Source organism: Rana temporaria, chromosome 4, assembly GCF_905171775.1.
Source record: "Rana temporaria chromosome 4, aRanTem1.1, whole genome shotgun sequence".
Classification (NCBI taxonomy): domain Eukaryota; kingdom Metazoa; phylum Chordata; class Amphibia; order Anura; family Ranidae; genus Rana; species Rana temporaria.
In genome coordinates, this window is record NC_053492.1 from 178,983,350 (window position 1) to 179,004,574 (window position 21,225).

Genomic DNA, 21,225 nt, shown 5'->3' on the forward strand with positions numbered 1-21,225 from the left:
CCGCATATAGTAATTAATGCATTTCCGTGTAAGAGTTGTAAATCAATGGCGGTGTAATCCTACTTTATGTGCAAGCTGCAGTTTTGAGTTGCTGTGCGCAGATTCCTAATTAGAGGGAAGCAGGTGCATATCATAATTCCTTCCTATTCTGTGTCTAAGAAAGGGCACCGTGGTGTCTAACATGTTTACATATTTAATCAAGTATAAAATAGTATAAAATAACCAAGGGCTTGATGATTTCCCATTGTGAATTCCAACACTGTATGGAAAAAATAAATTAAATTCTTTACAAATATGATAAACTGAAATCTTTTCTTAGACACAGGGGATTGACATGTGGCACTGAGCCAAGCTATCAAATTCATAATAAAACAAAATATCTATCGGCTAGCAGCATACTTCACTTTGTATGTCATCTGATGCCAGTGGGGGATGTGAGGAAATTCTATATACTGTACAGATAACTGTGGAAAATCAGTAAACTCAAAATCCAATGCTATATCAGGTTAACAAAAAAAAATTGTTTACCTTTTACTCCATTAAATATGAAATATTGTATATGATTATTTTATAATTGCAGCAAGTAGGTTTAAATGTTTGTTCTTAGCTGATATGTAGAAAATTCTGTTGTTCACAGTTATCAATATTGTCCAAAATCAATTGTATATACAACTGATGGATGACCTTGTTCCCCAATACCCCATCTGTTCTGTTCAGTTGAGGCTATATGGCGTTTCAATTTTAAGAAACAACATTTTAGAGAGAGAATGTAAAAGTAAACAGCTACTGCTGTGCTCTCCCTTACTCATGAGGCTAATGCCCTGTACACACGATCGGATATCTGATGGAATCTAATCAGATGGATTTTTTCGTCGGATATCCGATGAAGCTGACTTTCATCAGTCTTGCCTACACACCATCAGTCAAAAATCCGACCGTGTTTGGCTATCAAATGTTTTCCCAGCTTTACATAACATCTATCAGGCATGCTATTCTTATATCGAAAATTAATTGGTTACTATATTTACGAAAATTGTCACACGACACAATACAACTTTAGAAGTAAAGTGTTGTATTGTATACTTTCATTTCCAAGCATTTTTTTTATCTTGGTCACACCATTTTTTTCATGCAAATGCCATACTAATTACATGAAAATCGTTCGATCTGTTATTGTACGAAAAAGATTTCCGTGCTTGTCTCTCCCTTGTGATATTTTCGCATTAACTGCCGTAATTGGCTCTTGAAAGCTGTATACTATTGATCAGATTAATGGACATTCGCTCCGGAAACAGTATTTTTCAACCGATTTTCTCATTGTTTGTACTAGTCATTAAATACAAAGCTATACAGTGATTTAAATGGTGCTGTATAGTGATACTGCTACATTACAGTGAGCTGCAGCAACTACAAGTGGAGGGTACCTCCCTTATTCACTGTGTTGTATAGTGTTCATTTCTGAGTTGAATTGTTGTGGGTTACCTCTTGTTGTGTACCACTCAGTGTATTTACAGTATATAGACCCCAGCATGTTTCAGTTAGGAAAGAAAAAATATAGGAATGGGTTTCGAGTGTAAAATACATTTTTAATTCTGAAAAAAACTTTGTATGATTTGCTTATGTATTGCACACTGCATTCATATTCAACACACAGCACTAATAATGTTTTGATTGTTGAAAGTGCAACAGCGCATACTTTGCACTCTGAACTATAGATGGCGCTCTAGTGATATACTAGCGTCTGTTTGTTTATATTTGCTTGTATATTCCACAGATGACGTACATTTTCTTTACTCTGCTCTCTCCTGTAATGCTGTTCTCACACATGTACACTGTTCTATGCAAGTAAAACTAAATTCTACATTCCTCAAGATCTCAGTGCCTCATCTTATCACATAACCAACATTATTTACATATTCACATTCTGTAGATTTAAAAAAAAATAGCCAACTTATGTGCTGTCTACAACTGAAATATTAATGTAATGCCCACATAAGCATAATTATGAAAAAAACTTCAAATGGTCTGAATGAATGAATAAAACCATTATTTGGCAAGATGCTGAGTTTCTGTATCCACAGATCAATATGAGGATAGGAGTTGCCCATCTATAAACTCTCCAAAACATGGATTATGTTTTTTTAGAGTTGGTTTTTGCAATTGTTTTAGTTATAACTTTTTATTGAGGGAGGTATATTCAATTTATATATATGGTAAAGCTGCCTTTGTTTCCAGCACATCACTAGATACTATTGTGGTCTAGCTTACTGCACAAAATTACCACATTACCACATTGTGAAGTGCGCAAAAGTATTACACCCCTCCACCCAACTATTGCCATGCCTGGTAGAAAAATTTGACAATACTTTTTTTTTATCATCATTATCTTGAAGGCCTAAAGGGGGAAGCAGAGGTTTTTCACCATGCCTTGCTTGGCACATGTCCCCAAGCAGTTTCTACTTAGGCACTCTGGATTCCACAATCTCCTATGGGAGGCCCAAAAAGTGTGTGGTCACTTCAGGTGGTCATAACTAGGCAGTGTTCGCAGGGATGAAATTCAGCGCCACCACAACCTGCCTCCCAACGGTATGATATGCAATGATTTGTGGAGAATGGGCTTACTCTTACTGTGGTGCCTGCAAAAGGGGGCCCCAAGCAATTGTTTGTTTTGCCTGTCCTGTAGAGACGGGCCTGGGTGTGACTTGTCATGCGATTTGACAATCCAAGTCGAACTGGTGTCAACAGGGCTTAATGTAGTTTTACAGAAATGATATAAAATAGAGAGTACAGATTAAATAACCTGACTGGGAAGTAAAAATTTGCTTGCCAGAAAGCATGCCTTCCAAATGTCCTGAAATTGAGGGTATTCGTTCCAATATGTCAGTGGTGCATCTACTCCCCAATGAGATGTGCTTCTGGCTTTTATCTCTAATGAGATAGCCCAGAGCAGGCACAAGGTGAACTGTGCTGTGTAGGCTTATGACTGGGTGTTCGTGCATGATATTTAGTTCAATTGCTGCCAAAAGAAATCTGTTTGAGCTAAAGAATAAAAGAAAAGCACAGCTGTTAATTGGTGTGCTGGCCTTCCTGGCCAGTGTCTGTATTTGTACATCTGCTGATGATCATGGGGTTATATGAAAAGGCTTGAGGTTAATTTATGGTGTGCTAGGGCACATATCGTTATTGTCTGGGAAATTGCTCCTTTTCTCTGTATTTCTGAGGAATATACAATATATGCTATGCCACTTTCATCTGAGGTTATCAGGCCAGTTGTTTAAACTTTTGTAAAAGATGCAAGCAAGATTTTGTACCTAGTTTCTTGCATTTCTCATGTCTACAGACATTTTTCTGATGTATCTAATATGTTCCAGTCAAACATGAAAAATTTCCATTTAAACTTAGGTGACACAGCCTACTCGTGGTATTCATCATTTCACTCCTACCTTTCATTTTGTGCCATATTGGCTAAATTCCTATTTGTCCCAGTATCTAGTTTGTTACATGAGAGATCAAATTGCTAGAAAATGAAAATTCTACAGGCTTATTGTGTGCTTGCTGCACACATTAGAGGGAGCTGCAATTTTTAGATTCTTGAAGTCCTGACAGAAGGTCAACAGTGTGCATATCATTTGTGCTCATGAAATACAGTATATAACATATTTTTGCACTGAACACTCACATTTCTATTTAGTTCTGCATGTTCAAATCTTACTCGTCCAGATAGAGAAAAAACTATTTTGGAGGAATATACAAAAAAACAATAACATAGTGTTGATGGGATTTTTGTTTGCTTCAAGTCTATGGAAATGCAAAACCTCCCTGAAGCAGGTCAAATGTACAGTAAGTCAGAAGGAGATCTACTGCAGGTCAAAAGTTTATAATCTGATAGGCTCACCCTGAGCACAAACTCCATAGGGAAATATGTTGTGTGGTAGGAGGGGGTCCCTTCTCTCTCTCTACTCACTGAGCTCTGCAGAGTGTAATTTCAGACCTCTGTTTTTTGGCAGCACTGACAAGGTTTATATATTTCAGACTTAGAACAGATGTAGAGAAGAGAAGAGTGCAGATATGTACTGAGGTGCATTCATCTTTTATTTTACTCTCTATAGCAGTTCTAAATCATTATCCTATTGTATGTGGTAGTAACATAGCTAGGAAAGAGCGCAGGCTGTGCTGATTCTAGCTCTTGAGAGACTTGCTGTTGGTTGCTAAAAAAAGTGGTTGTAAATCAGGGGCGTGGGGAGGCACTGGCTGGGGGGGCTGGAGCCCCGAATGTGCCCCCGAAAAGCACAGAGTCTCGATAATCCCCAATAGCAGTCTTAGCCCCGAGCCGTTTCCAAGGGCAACGGGGAACGATCTCGCACTTATGCAGCGCGGCCGAGGCCGACGTTATTGACGTACAAATAGTCCCGCCTCCGGTGACCCGGCTCCTATGATGGACGTCCCACTAGTCCAATGCCGAGAACGCGGGACCTGTGACGTCCATCATAGGCGCCGCCGAGTCCAGAAGGAGGCAGGAATGACACTGTGGCAGCGCTGGGCACGGAGATCCCTGTTCCTGTGTAAATGGCCGGGCAGCGGAGCGAGTGGCTCTCACGTCATCCTGGCTCGACTCTGTCCCTGATGCGTGCAGCCTGCTGTGAAGTGGTCAGTTTGAGCTGTCTAGGCTACACTACGAGTAAGGCAGGTAAGGCTGAGCTGAGCTGGTCACATGTCACAGGGGTCTTTGTATGTGTCAGGGCCCAGGGGGGATCAGTGTATATGTGTCACCATGGGGGATCAGTGTATATGTGTCACCATGGGGGATCAGTGTATATGTGTCAACATGGGGGATCAGTGTATATGTGTCACCATGGGGGATCAGTGTATATGTGTCACCATGGGGGATCAGTGTATATGTGTCACCAGGGGGGATCAGTGTATATGTGTCACCATGGGGGATCAGTGTATATGTGTCACCATGGGGGATCAGTGTATATGTGTCAACATGGGGGATCAGTGTATATGTGTCACCATGGGGGATCAGTGTATATGTGTCACCATGGGGGATCAGTGTATATGTGTCACCAGGGGGGATCAGTGTATATGTGTCACCAGGGGGGATCACTCAGTGTATATGTGTCACCACGGGGGATCAGTGTATATGTGTCACCAGGGGGGATCAGTCAGTGTATATGTGTCACCAGGGGGGATCAGTGTAGGGGTCTGGTAGGTCAGCATGGATGGGCACTGGTGACCCAGGCAGCATCCAACAAGTGAGCCTACCCCCCCCGCCAAGGAGTCAATTCCCCAACCAACCCGCCCCTCACCCCCCCCGCGTGCCGTCACCAAGCTTGGACTTCGGGCTGAAGCCCCTGGTCTTTTTCACTCCTAGCAACGCCCCTGTTGTAAACCCTTATCTATATCCAGTGAAGTGACTGTCCTCTCTTAAACACATCCTCCTACATTGGTTATACCTGTATATCTGCACTCTTCTCTTCTCTACATCTGTTCTAAGTCTGAAATATATAAACCTTGTCAGTGCTGCCAAAAAACAGAGAGCTGAAATTACACTCTACAGAGCTCAGTGAGTAGAGAGAGAGAGAGAGAGAGAGAAGGGACACCCTCCCACCACACAGCACACAGGAACAGAGCTGAGGCTGTGAATCATAAGCTGTATGCTGGAAATCCCTCCCCATCATATTTTGTTTCTCTTTTTGTCTGGAAAACTTGTCAGAAGTGATTAAGGATAATAGTAGAGAAATTAAGCAGCAGACAGAAATGGCATTAAGTTCTCTTAATTGAGACAAGTACACACTATAGAGGGATATGGGTTGTCCATATTTCATGTCTGAGATTTACAACCACTTTAAGTGGTGCTATGAAAATCTTTGCTCTTGTGGATCTGGGTCTTGAACAATCAGAGATCAACTAGCAGTGGGCATAATTGTCCTCATCATTGACACTTTGGGGGGGATTTACTAAAACTGGTGCACACGAAAATGTGCAATTAAGCTTGGAAAATTAAGCCCAGGTTCACACTGGTGCGATTTGACATGTATAATCGCATGTCAAATCGGCTGCATTTTACGGCAATTGCCAGCAATAGCACTGTACTAATCGGTGCAATGCTGCATCTGCACAGATGTCTCTGTAAACGCGGCCGAAATCGGGACCAACTGGCGGGAGGAAATTGTGCGAGTTCAGCTTCACTCCCGCAGCCCAGTGTGAACCTGGGCTAAAGCCTAAAAGCTGATTGGTTACTACACACAGCTGCACTAGATTCTGTGAGCACCAGTTTTGGTAAATCTCCCCCTTTATGTCTGTCAACTAAAGAAGAGGATATGGCAAATGTGCTAGTCTTGCCAAAATTAAGCTGTTAAGCAGCAATGGGCCCTAAGGGTGTGTGCCTGGTGTCCATTTCAGGAAATACATTTCAATATACAGGATATGAATAAATGAAAGCTGCAGTCCATGCCACGATTTAAATCGCAGCACACACAATCAAATGTAACCTAGGCAATGCTTTGAGCCCAATCAAGGGGTCGTAGATATAGTCCATATAACTTCAGCATACATAGATATAGGCAAGGATTCTGCACATTATTTCAGATGACCATTCACATGTTGATGACGGAAAGTTTTTCCCAATCAATATTTCACTTGCAGCTACATGCCAAATGGCCTTGGTGGCCTGCACAAACATTTTTTTCTGCTTATAAATAGCTCTCTGAAATAAGAGTATATAAAGAGAAGAAGGATTGTGGGTTATATGTCCTACATTCCCTCAATATACATTAAACGCCAGTAACAGCCACCTTTACAAACAACCTTCTTAATGCAAACTGTCATCGGTTGTGCTATATTTTTTTTCTTCTCTCCTTTCTCATAATAAAACTGTCAATTCCTTTAATCCATCAATCCTCCTCTATCTTAACAAACCTTCCCCTTACTCTCCTATCAAAACTTCCTCTGCCTCTTACTTCTACTACTGGGGGATCTCTGTGCAGAAAGGAGGAACGATAAGAGCCGGTTCACACTGGGGCGACTTCATGTCGCCTCAAGTCGTCCCAAGTCGCGCTGTAGAGAAAAACAATGGAAGTGAATGGGAGCGGTGTTAATACACATGACTCAAGGCGTTCCGACTTCAGAAAAGGTTCCTGTACTACTTCAATCCGACTTGTAGGCGATTTGTACCCATTGATTTCAATGGAAGTCGCCTCAGAAGTCGGATCACTGTCTTAACTGAAGCGACTTTCCAGGAAGATAACATACATTTCTCAGGCAAACCCCTCCTGCCCCCCTCCCTCCCCCTCCCTCTCCCAGAGCTGATTGTTGTTTTATTGGCCACTGGAAAGTCTCCTGTCCTGGAGACGACTTCAAGTCGTGTCGTAAATCGCCCCAGATCGCCCTGTGGTTCATGCTCAAGTCGTGTCGGAGTCGCCTCTGAAAGTCGCGCTGGAAGTCGTGTCGCCCTAGTGTGAACCGACTCTTAAAGTTTGAGTAAAGATACAACTTCATATCTTTTACCATTTATTATTTTACTTAGAACAAAGTGGTCAGATTTCGGTCAATCTTAGTCAATTTTGTTTAAAAAACGTTATGGTGCCTAAGTATTGTTTTGTTCCTTAGCTCCATTCCGCATTTTTACACATTATACTCATGTATCATTTTTTGATGAAAATTGCTGTTTCCTCTGCCTTGTCCTATTTAATTTAATGCTACCATGAACCCATTTTTCTCAACATAAACAGTGTAACTTATAATTCAAAACAATGCATTGAGTTGACCTAAGCATTGTCCTCTGCCTATACCCTTCTTCTATTTGGTCTGCAGCCATTCTGGAAATTAGAAATATATATATTTTTTCAAATAATCTTTATTAAACTTTTATTTTTTCCTTATTACACAACACATATATACAATTTATTATGCAAAACTCTTGTATCCAACTATCTTAATAGTTAGACATTCCATTGACATACAGTGGATGCTTAAATATTTATAAACAATAATCTACCTATAAATATATATACAGTGGGTATAGAAAAGAATCACCCCCTTTTAAAATAATCACATTTTGCAGCCTGAAATGAAGATAGACACAGTTTGTGCTTTATCCAGTTGTATTTATTAGTACAACTTATAACGCCAACATGTCAGAAAAAAATATCTAAATTCAAAAACAGAATCACTTATTTGGAAAAAGAATCACCCCCCTTATGTCAGTATTTTGTTGGACTACCATTTTCTTTAATTACAGCCTTTAGTCTGTTGGCATATGTCTCTACTAACTTTGCACATCTAGGGCCAGATTCACAAAGAAGTTACGTCAGCGTATCTATTGATACGCCGCGTAACTTCTAGGATGTGCCGGCGTATCTTTTTTTCTGTATCCAGAAAGCAAGATACGCCGTATTTTTGCTTAGATACGACTGACGTAAGTCTCTTACGCCGTCGTATCTTAGTTGCATATTTACGCTGGCCGCTAGGTGGTGCTTCCGTAGATTTACGCGTAGAATATGCAAATTAGGTAGATACGCCGATTCACGATCGTACGTGCGCCCGGCGTATCTATATGCGTCGTTTGCATAAGGCGTCGGACCGGCGTAAAGTTACCCCTGAAACAAAAAAGTGGGTAACTAAAGCGCTAGCCAATAATGAAAAATAATGAGTGACCAGTGAAAAAACAATTCCATCTTAGTATCTGGAGGATTTTGTTGACACGCATAACCCAGTGACTGGAGGTAAGCGCTCTGTGAGCTCAAGCTTAGAGAAGATTTAGTGAAGACTCATCCAGATTCCCTACATTGATGTTTAAAGGGCAGAAGTCTTTTCCACCACTCACCCAGCAGATTGATTTATTCAAATTTTGATATATAGTTTTGGACTTTATTCAGATATTTGTTATATCAGTTGCACTAATTTGAGGGTTTTTTCACAAATTATAGTTCACTGCTTTGAAATCTTTAAGGCGTCCAATAGATTGTTATCAGTCCCTATGGACTGTCTTGATATTCACTTTTAGATTTTCAGTTTGCGCTCATCACTTTTTATTCATACCCTTCATTTAAAGTTACCCCTGCTATATGAGGCATACGCAATGTTAAGTATGGACGTCGGGACAGCGTCGAATTTTCCGTCATTTACGTCGTTTGCGTAAAACGTTCGTGAATAGGGCTTTGCGTAAGTTACGTTCACGTCGTCTAGGCATTGAGCGGGCGTAATTTAATTTGAAAATTTGACGTGATACTGAGCATGCGCGTCATTTACGTGGGGTCATGCTTCGTTTACATAAAACACGCCCCCTGTTCCTCATTTGATTTAGGCGCGCTTACGCCGGCACATTTACGCTACGCCGCCGTAACTTTAGACGCAAGTGCTTTGTGAATACAGCACTTGCCTCTATAAGTTGCGGCGGCGTAGCGTAACTACGATACGCTACGCCCGCCTACATTTACGCCGCTGACTGTGGATCTGGCCCCTAGACTTTGCAATATTTGCCCACTCTTCTTTGTAGAACTGCTCAAGTTCAGTTAAATTTGATGGTGACTGTTTGTGGACTGCAGTCCAAGTCATTCCACAGATTTTCAATGGAACCTTCTTCCCATTGACATGTTTTTCATAGAGGGCAGCAGAATTTCCCCAATAATTTATGGTATTTTGCCCCATCCATTTTACTTCTATCCTGACAAGTGCTCCAGTCTATGCTGCAGAGAAACACCCTCATAACAGGATATTACCACCTCCATGCTTTAGGCTGCTTTCACACTGAGGCGTGCAGCCGCGGTGACGGTATAGCCGCGCTATTTGTAGCGCGACTATACCGTCGTATTTACCGCGATATTCGGGCGCTAGCGGTGAGGTTTTAACCCCCGCTAGCGGCCGAAAAAGGGTTAATACCGCCCGCGTTGTGGGCGGTATTACCGCGGTATTACCGCGCTTTCCCATTGATTTCAATGGGAAGGCGCGGTATAGGAGCGATGAACACCCCGCTCCTATACCGCGGTAAAGATGCGGCTAGCAGGACTTTTGGTGCGCTCCTGCTAGCGCACCGCTTCAATGTGAAAGCCTTCGGGCTTTCACATTGAACACTACAGGGCATGATTTTTCATGCGGTATAGCAGCGCTATTTTTAGCACTGTACCGCATGAAAAACGCCCCAGTGTGCAAGGTGCCTTACTGTAGGAATGGTGTTATTTGGATGGTGAGCTGTATTGGATTTCCGTCAGACATATCGTTTGGTGTGGAGGCCAAAAAATTAAATTTTAGTCTCATCTGACCATAAAACCATTTTCCATGTGGCGTTAGAATATTCAAGGTGCGTTTAAGGTGCTCAGACGAAATTTTAATTATTTGGCCTCAACAACAAATCATATGTCTGGTGAAAATCCAATACAGCTCACCATCCAAAAAAACACCATTCTTACAGTAAAGCATGGAGGTGGTAATATCCTGTTATGAGGTGTTACTCTGCAGCATAGACTGGAGCACTTGTCAGGAAAAATGAATGGGGCAAAATACTGTGACATTTTTAAAGGGGAAATCTGCTGCCCTCTGCCATAAAGATGTCAATGGGAAGAAGTTTTACCTTCCAACATGACAATTATTCAAAACACACAGCAAAAATTACCACACGGTGGTTGAAGGAGAAAAAAGTGACTGTTCTTGCATGGCCTAGTCCGAGCCCAAACTTAAACCCCATTAAAAATCTGTGGAATGACTTGAAAACTGCGGTCCACAAACAGTCACCATCAAATTTAACTGAACTTGAGCAGTTCTGCAAAGAAGAGTGGGCACATATTGTAAAGTCTAGATGTGCAGTTAGTAGAGACATGGAATCCCAACAGACTAAAGGCAGTAATTAAAGCAAAACGCAGTCCAACAAAATACTGACATAAGGGGGGGATCCTTTTTCAAACTCAGTGATACTGTTTTTGATGTTTTTCTGACATGTTGGTGTTATATCTCTCACTTGAATGTTATAAGTTGCACTAATAAATACAGCTGGATAAAACAAAAACTATATATGTCTTAATTTCACTATATATATGGAGGGTAAAATAAGTATTGAACACGTCACCATTTTTCTAGGTAAATATATTTCTAAAGGTGCTATTGACATGGAATTTTCACCACGTCGGTAACAACCCAATGCAATCCTTACATACAAAGAAACCAAAACAAATACGTTCAGAAATTAGGTTATGTGTAAAAAAAATGGAATAACACAGGGAAAAAGTATTGAACACATGAAGAAAGGGAGGTGCAAAAGGTACGGAAAGCCAAGACACTAGCTGAAATCTATGAGTAATTAGAAAGTAATCCTGCCCCTTGTCAGTGAAAATAAATATTAGCTGGTTCAGTCTCAACTGAGGGCCTATAAAAAGGGGTCTCATTACCAAGGTGTCACACAGGAAACATCTCATGATGGGTAAAAGCAAAGCGCTCTCTCAAGACCTTTACAGCCCCTAAAGCGCTGGCTGTTTTTGCGGTGCTTTAGCAGTGTTTTAGCTGCGCTTTTCGGGGGCGCTTTTTTTAACCACTTAAGGACCCCTTCACGCCGATATACGTCGGCAGAATGGCGCGGCTGGGCACAAGCACGTACCTGTACGTCCTCTTTAAGAGCCCAGCCATGGGGCGCGCTTGCGACCCAGTCCGAAGCTTCGTCACCGCGCCCCCGGGGGACCCGATCGCCGCCAGTGTCCCATGATCGGTCACAGGAGCCAAAGAACGGGGAGAGGTGTGTGTAAACACACCTTCCCCGTTCTTCATTGTGGCAATGTCAGTGATCGTCTGTTCCCTGATATAGGGAAAGATGATCACTGACATCACACGTCCAGCCCCGCCCCGTTAGAAACACATATGAGGTCACACTTAACCCCTACAGTGCCCCCTAGTGGTTAACTCCTAAAGGGCAATTGTCATTTTCACAGTATACAGTGCATTTTTATAGCACTTTTCGCTGTGAAAATGACAATGGTCCCAAAAATATGTCAAAATTGTCTGATGTGTCTGCCATAATGTCGCAGTCACGAAAAAAGTTGCTGATCGCCGCCATTAGTAGTAAAAAAAAATATTAATAAAAATGCCATAAAACTATCCCCTATTTTGTAAACGCTATAAATTTTGCGCAAACCAAACGATAAACGCTTATTGCGATTTTTTTTACCAAAAATAGGTAGAAGAATACGTATCGGCCTAAACTGAGGAAAATTATTTTTTTTTTATATCTTTTTGGGGATATTTATTATAGCAAAAAGTAAAAAATATTGTTTTTTTTTCAAGATTGTTGCTCTATTTTTGTTTATAGCGCAAAACATAAAAACCACCAAAAGAAAGCTCTATTTGTGGGAAAAAATGGACGCCAATTTTGTTTGGGAGCCACGTCGCACGACTGCGCAATTGTCAGTTAAAGCGACGCAGTGATGGGGTAAAAAATTTAGAATACTGCCAAAATTACATAGCAGGATAAAGGGTTCTGAGGAGATTAGACATGTGCGATTCGTTCCTTTACAAAATTGAAATATGGACAAAATTTTCATCATTCTGAGATTTAGATTTACGCAAATCACAATAGTAACGAAGTCCAACAAATCAGAAAAAATTTCAACAAAACAACAAATTCATTCTATGCATTCATTTCATTCTGACCTTTTGTTAATGTTTGAAGCATTGGAAATAACGTAACGGTATAATGAATGATCTAAATTGATTTGTATCCATTTCGTTATTATTTGCATTAACGTTTTTCATATTTAAAAAATACACTACATATATATATATATATATATATATATATATATATATATATATATATAGGTATATTGTGATATATTGTTAAATGCAAATGCGGTTGAAAAATGTATAAACATTTTGATAATAAAAAATAAATAAAAAATACACTACATATGGAACCATAGTGCAATAAATATAGTAAATATAGTAAGGCTGTTTTCACATTCACAAAATGTGTTTGCCATGTTTGCATTTATTTTTATGGAGAGGTGCGTTTTTGGTGTGTTGTTTTTTACCGCACCAAACATGCAGCACAAATGCAACAAACACAACTTTTAAATATGCAACTGAAATGCAACGGCCTAGTGTGAAGAGTTCCATAGGTTTTCCATAGGATTTAAATGAAAAACTGATCAAAAACTGATCAATGTGAAAGGGTCCCAAGGTATAAAAGTAAAATAAAATGATGAATTGTACAAAAATGAAAAGAGAAACACAGGCGCCTCTAGGTTAGAACTGTAAACATTTTAATGAGATACAGGTGCATTATCCACTTACATTGAGGTTAAGGAAGTAGGGCACAAGTCCATCCACACTGGCGTGGCATTCACAGCAGAGCGGCAGCACAGTGGTGCAGTGAGTAGCACTTTCGCCTAGCAGCAAAAGGGTCGCTGGTTCAAATCCCGACCACGACACCATCTGCCTGGAGTTTGCATGTTCTCCCTGTGTCTGCGTGGGTTTCCTCCGGGTACTCCGGTTTCCTTCCACAGTCCAAAGACATGCTGGTAGGTAAATTGGATCTCATCCAAAATAATTGGCCCAAACTTAACGGATCCAAAACAGAACTACTCATCCTTCACGCAAATAAGAAATCCATTTCTAGGACCACATGGACACCACCCACCATCCTCGGACAAACCATCGCACCAAGCAAAAAAATCAAAAGTCTCTGAGTCATCTTCGACTCCGACATGACGATGGATGCACAAATAGGATCAGTCGTCAGCAGCTCTCATCATCTGCTCCGCATGCTACGTAGACTCATCCCCTTTATCCCGAAAGAAGACACGGCAGTAGTGGTTGGAACAATCATCAATTCACGACTCGACTACGCAAACTCCCTCTACTTAGGACTACCAAAATACCAGATGGCACGTCTACAAGTCGTCCAGAACACGGCAGCCAGACTGGTAACAGGTAAAAAGCCGTGGGAATCAGTCTCCCCAGTCTTGAGGTCCCTCCACTGGCTGTCCGTACAGGACCGGGTGACATTCAAGACGCTCTGCCTCACCCACAAATGTACACAGGGAAAAGCTCCTCAATACTTAAGCGAGAAAATAAAACCGTACGTCACCAAGCGCATGCTCCGGTCAACCAACCAAAACCTTCTCCAAATTCCTAAATCCTGCTACAAATCGAAAGGAGAACGAAGATTCTCGGTCCAAGGACCACGGCTCTGGAATGCTCTACCCACGACCATCCGCTTGGAAGAAAACCATCGGGCATTCAGGAAAAAGCTAAAGACCCACCTCTTCTGAAAGATCTGTACAACTCTGGATGCCAAGCGCCTTGAGGCGATTAAGTTCGCATTTGCTGCGCTATACAAGTTACTCACTCACTCAGTATATATGTGTGTATGACTGTGTGTCCCTAGCGCATCAAGATCCTACGGGGTAAAAATTACCGCACCAGCCAAGCAGACTCTGGCTGGAAAAAAGCGACTGAGGCGATTCAGTTTGCATGCTTTGCGCTATACAAGTCATTCATTCATTCATTCAAAAACTCATTAGCTTGAAAGGGCCCTTACTCTGAGTTGGATGGAGGTGGATCCATTAGAATCTCTGAATCATAACATAACAAATTAATCTAAAATACATTTGGTTCCATTTGTTATGTTATGATTCAGAAATGTTGATGGATCCATCTCCATCCAACTCAAACAGAGTGCATAATCTCCCAAAATAACAAATTAAAATGTTAACAGATATAGCCAATCTTCTGAAATAACTTTCAATTTGTAACAACGAGTATACAAAATGAATCCGAACATATGAAGCTAATCCGAATAGACAAAACAAATCCGAATAAACAAATCATTCTAACGTAACAAAATATGATGAAACAAAATGATTAACTTAACGAAAGAATCAGAAACTGAACAAAATACATTTTTCCATCGTGCCCATCTCTGCAGGTGACTCTGCACCCTCCTCCACATTTTCACACACTGACCATTTTATAAGCTATAATATATGTAGTGGTGAACAGTAAGAGGAAGAAAATCCTAAAAATAGGTTCTGTAACATAATTCAACCTGAAAGTTTTGTTTAAAAATGTGACTAGTTCACTGTGGCTATAGAGACATTGGCTTTGAGATTTCGTCAGTCTTCTCTCCTCATTGGTATTTCACTGGGTAATAGATCTGACACAATGGGTCTATGTATAGAAAGAAGGGGCGAGTGTACCGACCTTGTGCATTACCAAAGATAACATTTATTATAAAAATTGTGACAGCAAGAGTAATACTCACAAATGAACGTTAAAATAAGGGCTTATCAATGCTCCACCACTTTGGAACCATGGGCCAGATTCACGTACTTGCGCTGCGGCGTAACATATGTCATTTACGTTACACCGCCGCAAGTTTTAAGCGTAAGTGCTTGATTCACAAAGCACTTGCCTGTAAACTTGCGGCGGCGTAACGTAAATCCGTCCGGCGCAAGCCCGCCTAATTCAAATGGGGCATGTACCATTTAAATTAGGCGCGTTCCCGCGCCGAACGTTCTGCGCATGCTCCTTTAGGAAATTTCCCGCCGTGCTTTGCGCAAAATTACGGCGCCCCGACGTGTTTTTTTCAACGGCGACGTGCGTTACGTCCTTTCGTATTCCCGGACGTCTTACGCAAAAAAAAATGTTTTAAATTCGACGCGGGAACGACGGCCATACTTTAACATGGGCTGTCTAATATTAAACCACCTAAATAGCAAGTGCAACTTTACGACGGGAAAAACCGACTAGCGACGACGTAAGAGAATGCGAAGAACGCGCGTACCTTCGTGGATCGCCGCAAACAGCTAATTTGCATACCCAACGCGGAAAACAACGCAAACTCCACCCAGCGGTCGCCGAAGTATTGCATCCTAAGATCCGAAGGCGTACGAAGCCGTACGCCTGTCGGATCTTATCCAAATGCCGTTGTATCTTTGTTTGTGAATTACAAATAAAGATACGACGTGGCAAATTTGAAAGTACGCCAGAGTATCAGCAGATACTCCGGCGTACTTTTTCTGTGAATCTGGCCCCATGTCTCTAGACACCAGCAACCTGGACCGGGTGTTAGGAGCAAGCAGATGGTAACACAAATGGCTTACGCGTTACGAGGGTGGAGACTCTTCATCAGATTCATAGCAATTGTAGGCCTATTGTTGCTACTATTGCTGTGGCTCTGATGAAGAGGGTCCGCCCTCGTAACGTGTAAGCTCCTCAACATTGCTACTCCTATATGAATTTTATTTTTGTGGATGCATTAGGACTGAAATTATCCTCTTTTTTAGTCTCTCATTGATTTGGGTTACTGGCTCCATAATTTTATTTTTTTCAAATTTTTACTGTTTAGATTTTTTATTTTAGCGCAACAACCTTTTCCCTTTGTTCTATGTTGTTGTGTTCGTATTAACACTCCGTTGTTGCAGCTTTATTAGTAACTTATTAATTTTTCTTAGCGCGGTAATTTTCTTCCTTTGTTCCGTAACGTGTAAGCTGTTTGCGATGCCATCTGGTTCTTTCGAACAACCGGTCCAGGTTGCAGGTGTCTAGAGACACGGTTCCAAAGTGCTGGAGCACTGATAAGCCCTTTTTTTAATGTTCGTTTGTGAGTATTACTCTTGCTGTCACAATTTTTATAATACATTTTATCTTTGGTAATGCACAAGGTTGATACGCTCTCCTCTTCTTTCTATGTGTTTTAGTTCTAAGAATACCCATTGTTCTGAGGAGGACAGCAAGACCTTTTGACATTCCATATTCTATCCGAAGGGTTGGCTATACCACCAACTCATAGATTAAGCTCCCGAGCGCAGGAGATAGTGTTGTGCACTATGGGTCTATATGAAGACGATCTCAACCTATATTAACAAAACGTTTCTATATCTTTAGGAGCCACCAAGCAGGTAATAGACCAACAATGGTACGTATTCGGACCTTAAAATCAATTGGCAAAGGTCAGCCTTGGTGCCCTTCCACCCTCAGGTTTTTTCACGAGGAGGAGCAACAGGTCCCCTTTAAAATGTATCCTCATTTAAATATTTGGGGATAACTATTACCCTTTCCCCCCTCAGATGCCTTGAAAGTAAATTTTGATCAGTTACTACAAGTAATTCAAACTAAAATTAATATCTGGGCTAAACTCACTCTATCCACAGCGAGCAGAATAAATCTAATAAAAATGATTATTTTGACAAAATGTCTGTATGTGACTTCTCATATCTCAGTCCTGGTGCCAAAATCGTTCTTTAAAACATTGGATGCACTATTTAGCTCATTCAACGGACGAAAGATTAAACTTTCCACCCTGCAGTGCCACAAAGTGGAAGCGGGCATGGCACTTCCTAATCTGTACTATAATTACATCGCTGGGCAACTATGACACTTGTCTGACTGGCTGACACCTGTCACACCGGCAGTAGTTGAGTCACATTTAGCCTATTTTCTCAAGCTGAACTAGTTATTAATAGCATTGGAAGTGCCAATAACAGTGTTGGAAAAAGTACATTTGCCAATTTTGAATTTAGCTTGTGCAGTTTTTCGAGAAGCTAAACACATAGCAGAGTTTCAAGAAATCGATGCTGAGCTTCCTATCTGGCATAATCCAATGCTGACCCATTTATTGCACTTTGCAGATTATTCTTTTTGGAAACAAAAAGGACTCACGCCTATTAAGGACATCTACAATGGAAATGTTCTCTCTTCCTTTGAGGAGGTACAAAGAAAATGTGATCTCCCTCGCACTGACTTCTACAGGAATCTTCTATTTAGCCATGCACTGCACATGCAGTTGGGACTTACATTAATTTAATAATATTGCAAATAAATCCGCTACTCAACCTATTTTGTAATTTAATATTATTAAAAATGCCTTTCCATTTCGATCAAGTCAGTGTAATTTTTTTTTTAATGTTCAAAAAATGTAATGCAATGTGGCAGCATGGAAGCATTTTTTACACTGCTGGGGCCAGATTCACAAAGAGATACGACGGCGGGATCTCCTGATCCGCCGTTGTATCTCTGAGATCCGACGGTCGGATCTGTGCGACTGATTCATAAGAATCAGTTCCGCATAGATCTCCCTTTGATCCGACTGGTGTAAGTGACTTACACCGTCGGATCTTAGGCTGCAATCTCCCGCCGGCCGCTAGGTGTCGCCTCTGTCTTTTACGCGTCGGATATGCAAATGAGGAGAACCGCCGATTCAGAAACGAACGCCCGCCCGTCGCCTTTTTTTTACGTCGTTTGCGTTCGGCTTTTTCCGGCGGATAGTTACCCCTGCTATATGAGGGGTAGCTAATGTTAAGTATGGCCTTCGTTCCCGCGCCGAGTTTCAAATTTTTATGTCATTTGCGTAAGTCGGTCTGGAATACGGATGGCCGCAATTGACGTTGCCGCCGAAAACAATGACGTCCTAGCGACGTCATTTGGAGCATGCGCACTGGGAAATTTCGCCGGCGGCGCATGCGCAGTTAAATCGGCGCAGGAACGCGCCTGATTTAAATTGTACACTCCCCCTAGCCACGGAATTTGAATTCCGCCGGGGGAGTTACGATCCGACGGTGCAATTTTCGAGGTAAGTGCTTTGTGAATACTGCACTAGCCTCGCTAAATTGCACCGGCGGATCGTAAATCACATAGATTACGCGGATCTAAAGATCCGCTAATCTATGTGAATCTAGCCCCTGGTGTACAATGTGCCCACAGAAATGTACTTTTCTGCTTGTTTGATTGGCTCACTGAATTTCTCAGATGTCTGGACCAAAATACAAGTACACTTTAAGTAATAGTTAGCCTTTAGGGAGCATGTTACCACAAATGAAATTCCTAATGAAGGGGATGCCTTAAAGCAGTGGTCATCAGCCCTGTCCTCAGGGCCCACTAACAGGCCAGGTTTTATGTATTATCTTGGGGAGTTGTAGACTAGAATACTGCACTCACTGAGCAACAAATGATATCACCTGTGATGTATTTCAGTTATCTTAGAAGCCTGGCCTGTTAGTGGGCCCTGAGGACAGGGTTGATGACCACTGCTTTAAGGCATCCCCTTCATTAGGAATTTCATTTATGGTAACATGCTCTCTAAAGGCTAACTATTTCTAAAGGGATACAGGCACTGCAGCTTTCCTAATTATAACACTGAAAATGCACCAGGTGGTTATAGTGAACCAGACCCTCCCATTCAGAATCAGTCTGGAGAGGACATGGTAAGACAAACAGCTTTCTTTTCAGAGCAGAAAAAGGTTAATCGGTTAATCGTTCTTTTTTTCTCATCAAAAGTAGAGTTGCTCTTTAAATATGGTGTTGTAAATATATTTTCAAAGCAAAATGCAATAATATTCTGTATAGGTGCAGGCATTAAGGGTATAGCATTATCATCACAATTGGCAGAGACAGGTTAACCAGTAAGATGCATGGATTGTTTTTTTTAAAGCTTGTTACACGTGTTAGGCCCCGTACACACGGTCGGACAAAACCGATGAGAATGGTCCGACAGGCCGTTTTCATCGGTTCACCGCTGAAGTGGCCTGATGGTCTGATGTGTGTACACCCCATCAGTCCAAAATCCGATCGGGTCAGAACGCGGTGATGTAAAACACACGACGTGCTGAAAAAAACGAAGTTCAATGCTTCCAAGCATGCGTCGACTTGATTCTGAGCATGCGCGGGTTTTGAACCGATGCTTTTCTGTACTAACCATCGGTTTGGTCCGATGGGGCAGCGGTCCATCGGTTCGGTTTTGAAGCATGTTTTAAAATTTTGGACCGAAGGAAAACAGACTGATAGCCTATACACACGGTCGGTTTGGTCCGATGAAAATGAACTTCGGTTCATTCTCATCGGACCAAACCGACGTGTGTATGGGGCCTAACAGTCTTATTGTACAGTCAATCAATCAATCAATCAATAAATAACAATCAGATTGTTACAGACACTTTACAGTAATATGCATACTAAGAGGTGGATGAGCGACTGCCTCCTTATTACAAGGCCCTCTTATGCTTTCTCTGAGAGCAAACATTAGGTACTTTAGTAAAGTCTGGGACTGGAACACAGATAATATAATGGTTTAAAGCTCAGGTATACTTTTGTATGAAAAACCATGTACAGTTTCCTTCACATCCCCTTACAAACATATTAAAAACGACGCATGTACTTTAAAGAGGAACTTCAGTCAATAAAAAATAAAATAAAAAAAGCCTCTGCAATGACCAAACATATCAGTAATGATATGTAGGGACTTTATTTTTAAAAACAGCATGTAATTCCAAGTTAATCTATTGTTAGCACAGCGCTCAACTGTGGTTTGTCTGTGGCCATTTTCAGTAAGGGCAGCTGAGCCCAGTGCCTGTTCTCTCCCAGGCTAAACAGCAGTATCCAGTCCATGCATTGCTAAATCACGCACCTGCACACAGTGCGACAAAGCCTTTGTTAACAAGTTGCTATAGCAATGGCAGCCCCAGCGGAAATTTCGATCCTGAGCTATAGCAACTTGTAAACAATTGGGAAGCTATACTGTCCGCCTCCTCCGTCTTCTTCCTCCTTTTCAAGGATGGAAATCTCACAATAACAAAAAAAAGTGGTGCCCAAAGGCTCCTGGGGTTTGTGACACTGATATCCCCAACGGGGAGTCAGCGAGTCAACGGGAGTAGATGCTACATCATTCACCTAGGTGGGAAAAAAATCAGGAAGTAAAGCAGGACAATTACAAAATGCTATGCTATGGGAAGGGGAGAGAATTACAAGAGAGAGGAACTTTAAAAATAGGCTGAAGGTCCACTTTAAATAACATTATGATAATTGTGCATGAACTGTTTTTTAACACATTACCTCAACTGCAGCTTTAGCCCTTTCAAATTCTTCTTCCAGTGAATGGTTTCTGGACAGAAATGCTCCCCCTAAACGTGATTCCCGATTCAGTAGTCCCTGAAAAAAATTAATACAATACTAAACATTCAAACACTTTTACTGATTAAAGTGATTATAAATGAAACAAAAAATCAAAACGTTCCAATACAGTGACCCCGAACCATGTCTTCTGTCTCTGTCCAGTGCCCACATGGGAATCTGCTTCACATGGGGGCACTTGTGCATGCTTGTTCTGGAGGAGGAGATAGATCGTTGTTCCTACTTGGTAGGAACGCACAATCTGTCTCCTCTCTCCTGATAGAATCTGGATTTATGTGTTTACATAGATACCGGTTCTCTCTCTGTCGTGAGTGATCGCGGTTGCCCGGAGGTCAT

General features: G+C 41.5%; 1 protein-coding gene across 1 annotated transcript in view; it reads right to left on the reverse strand.

Moving 5' to 3' along the window:
- PEX5L (peroxisomal biogenesis factor 5 like) overlaps positions 1-21,225 on the reverse strand; it is a 184,639-nt gene that overhangs the window by 24,257 nt on the left and 139,157 nt on the right. Inside the window, exon 7 of the mRNA XM_040349430.1 lies at positions 20,812-20,907. Within this exon, the coding sequence (XP_040205364.1) occupies positions 20,812-20,907 (96 nt within the window). The remainder of the gene's footprint in view (positions 1-20,811; positions 20,908-21,225) is intronic.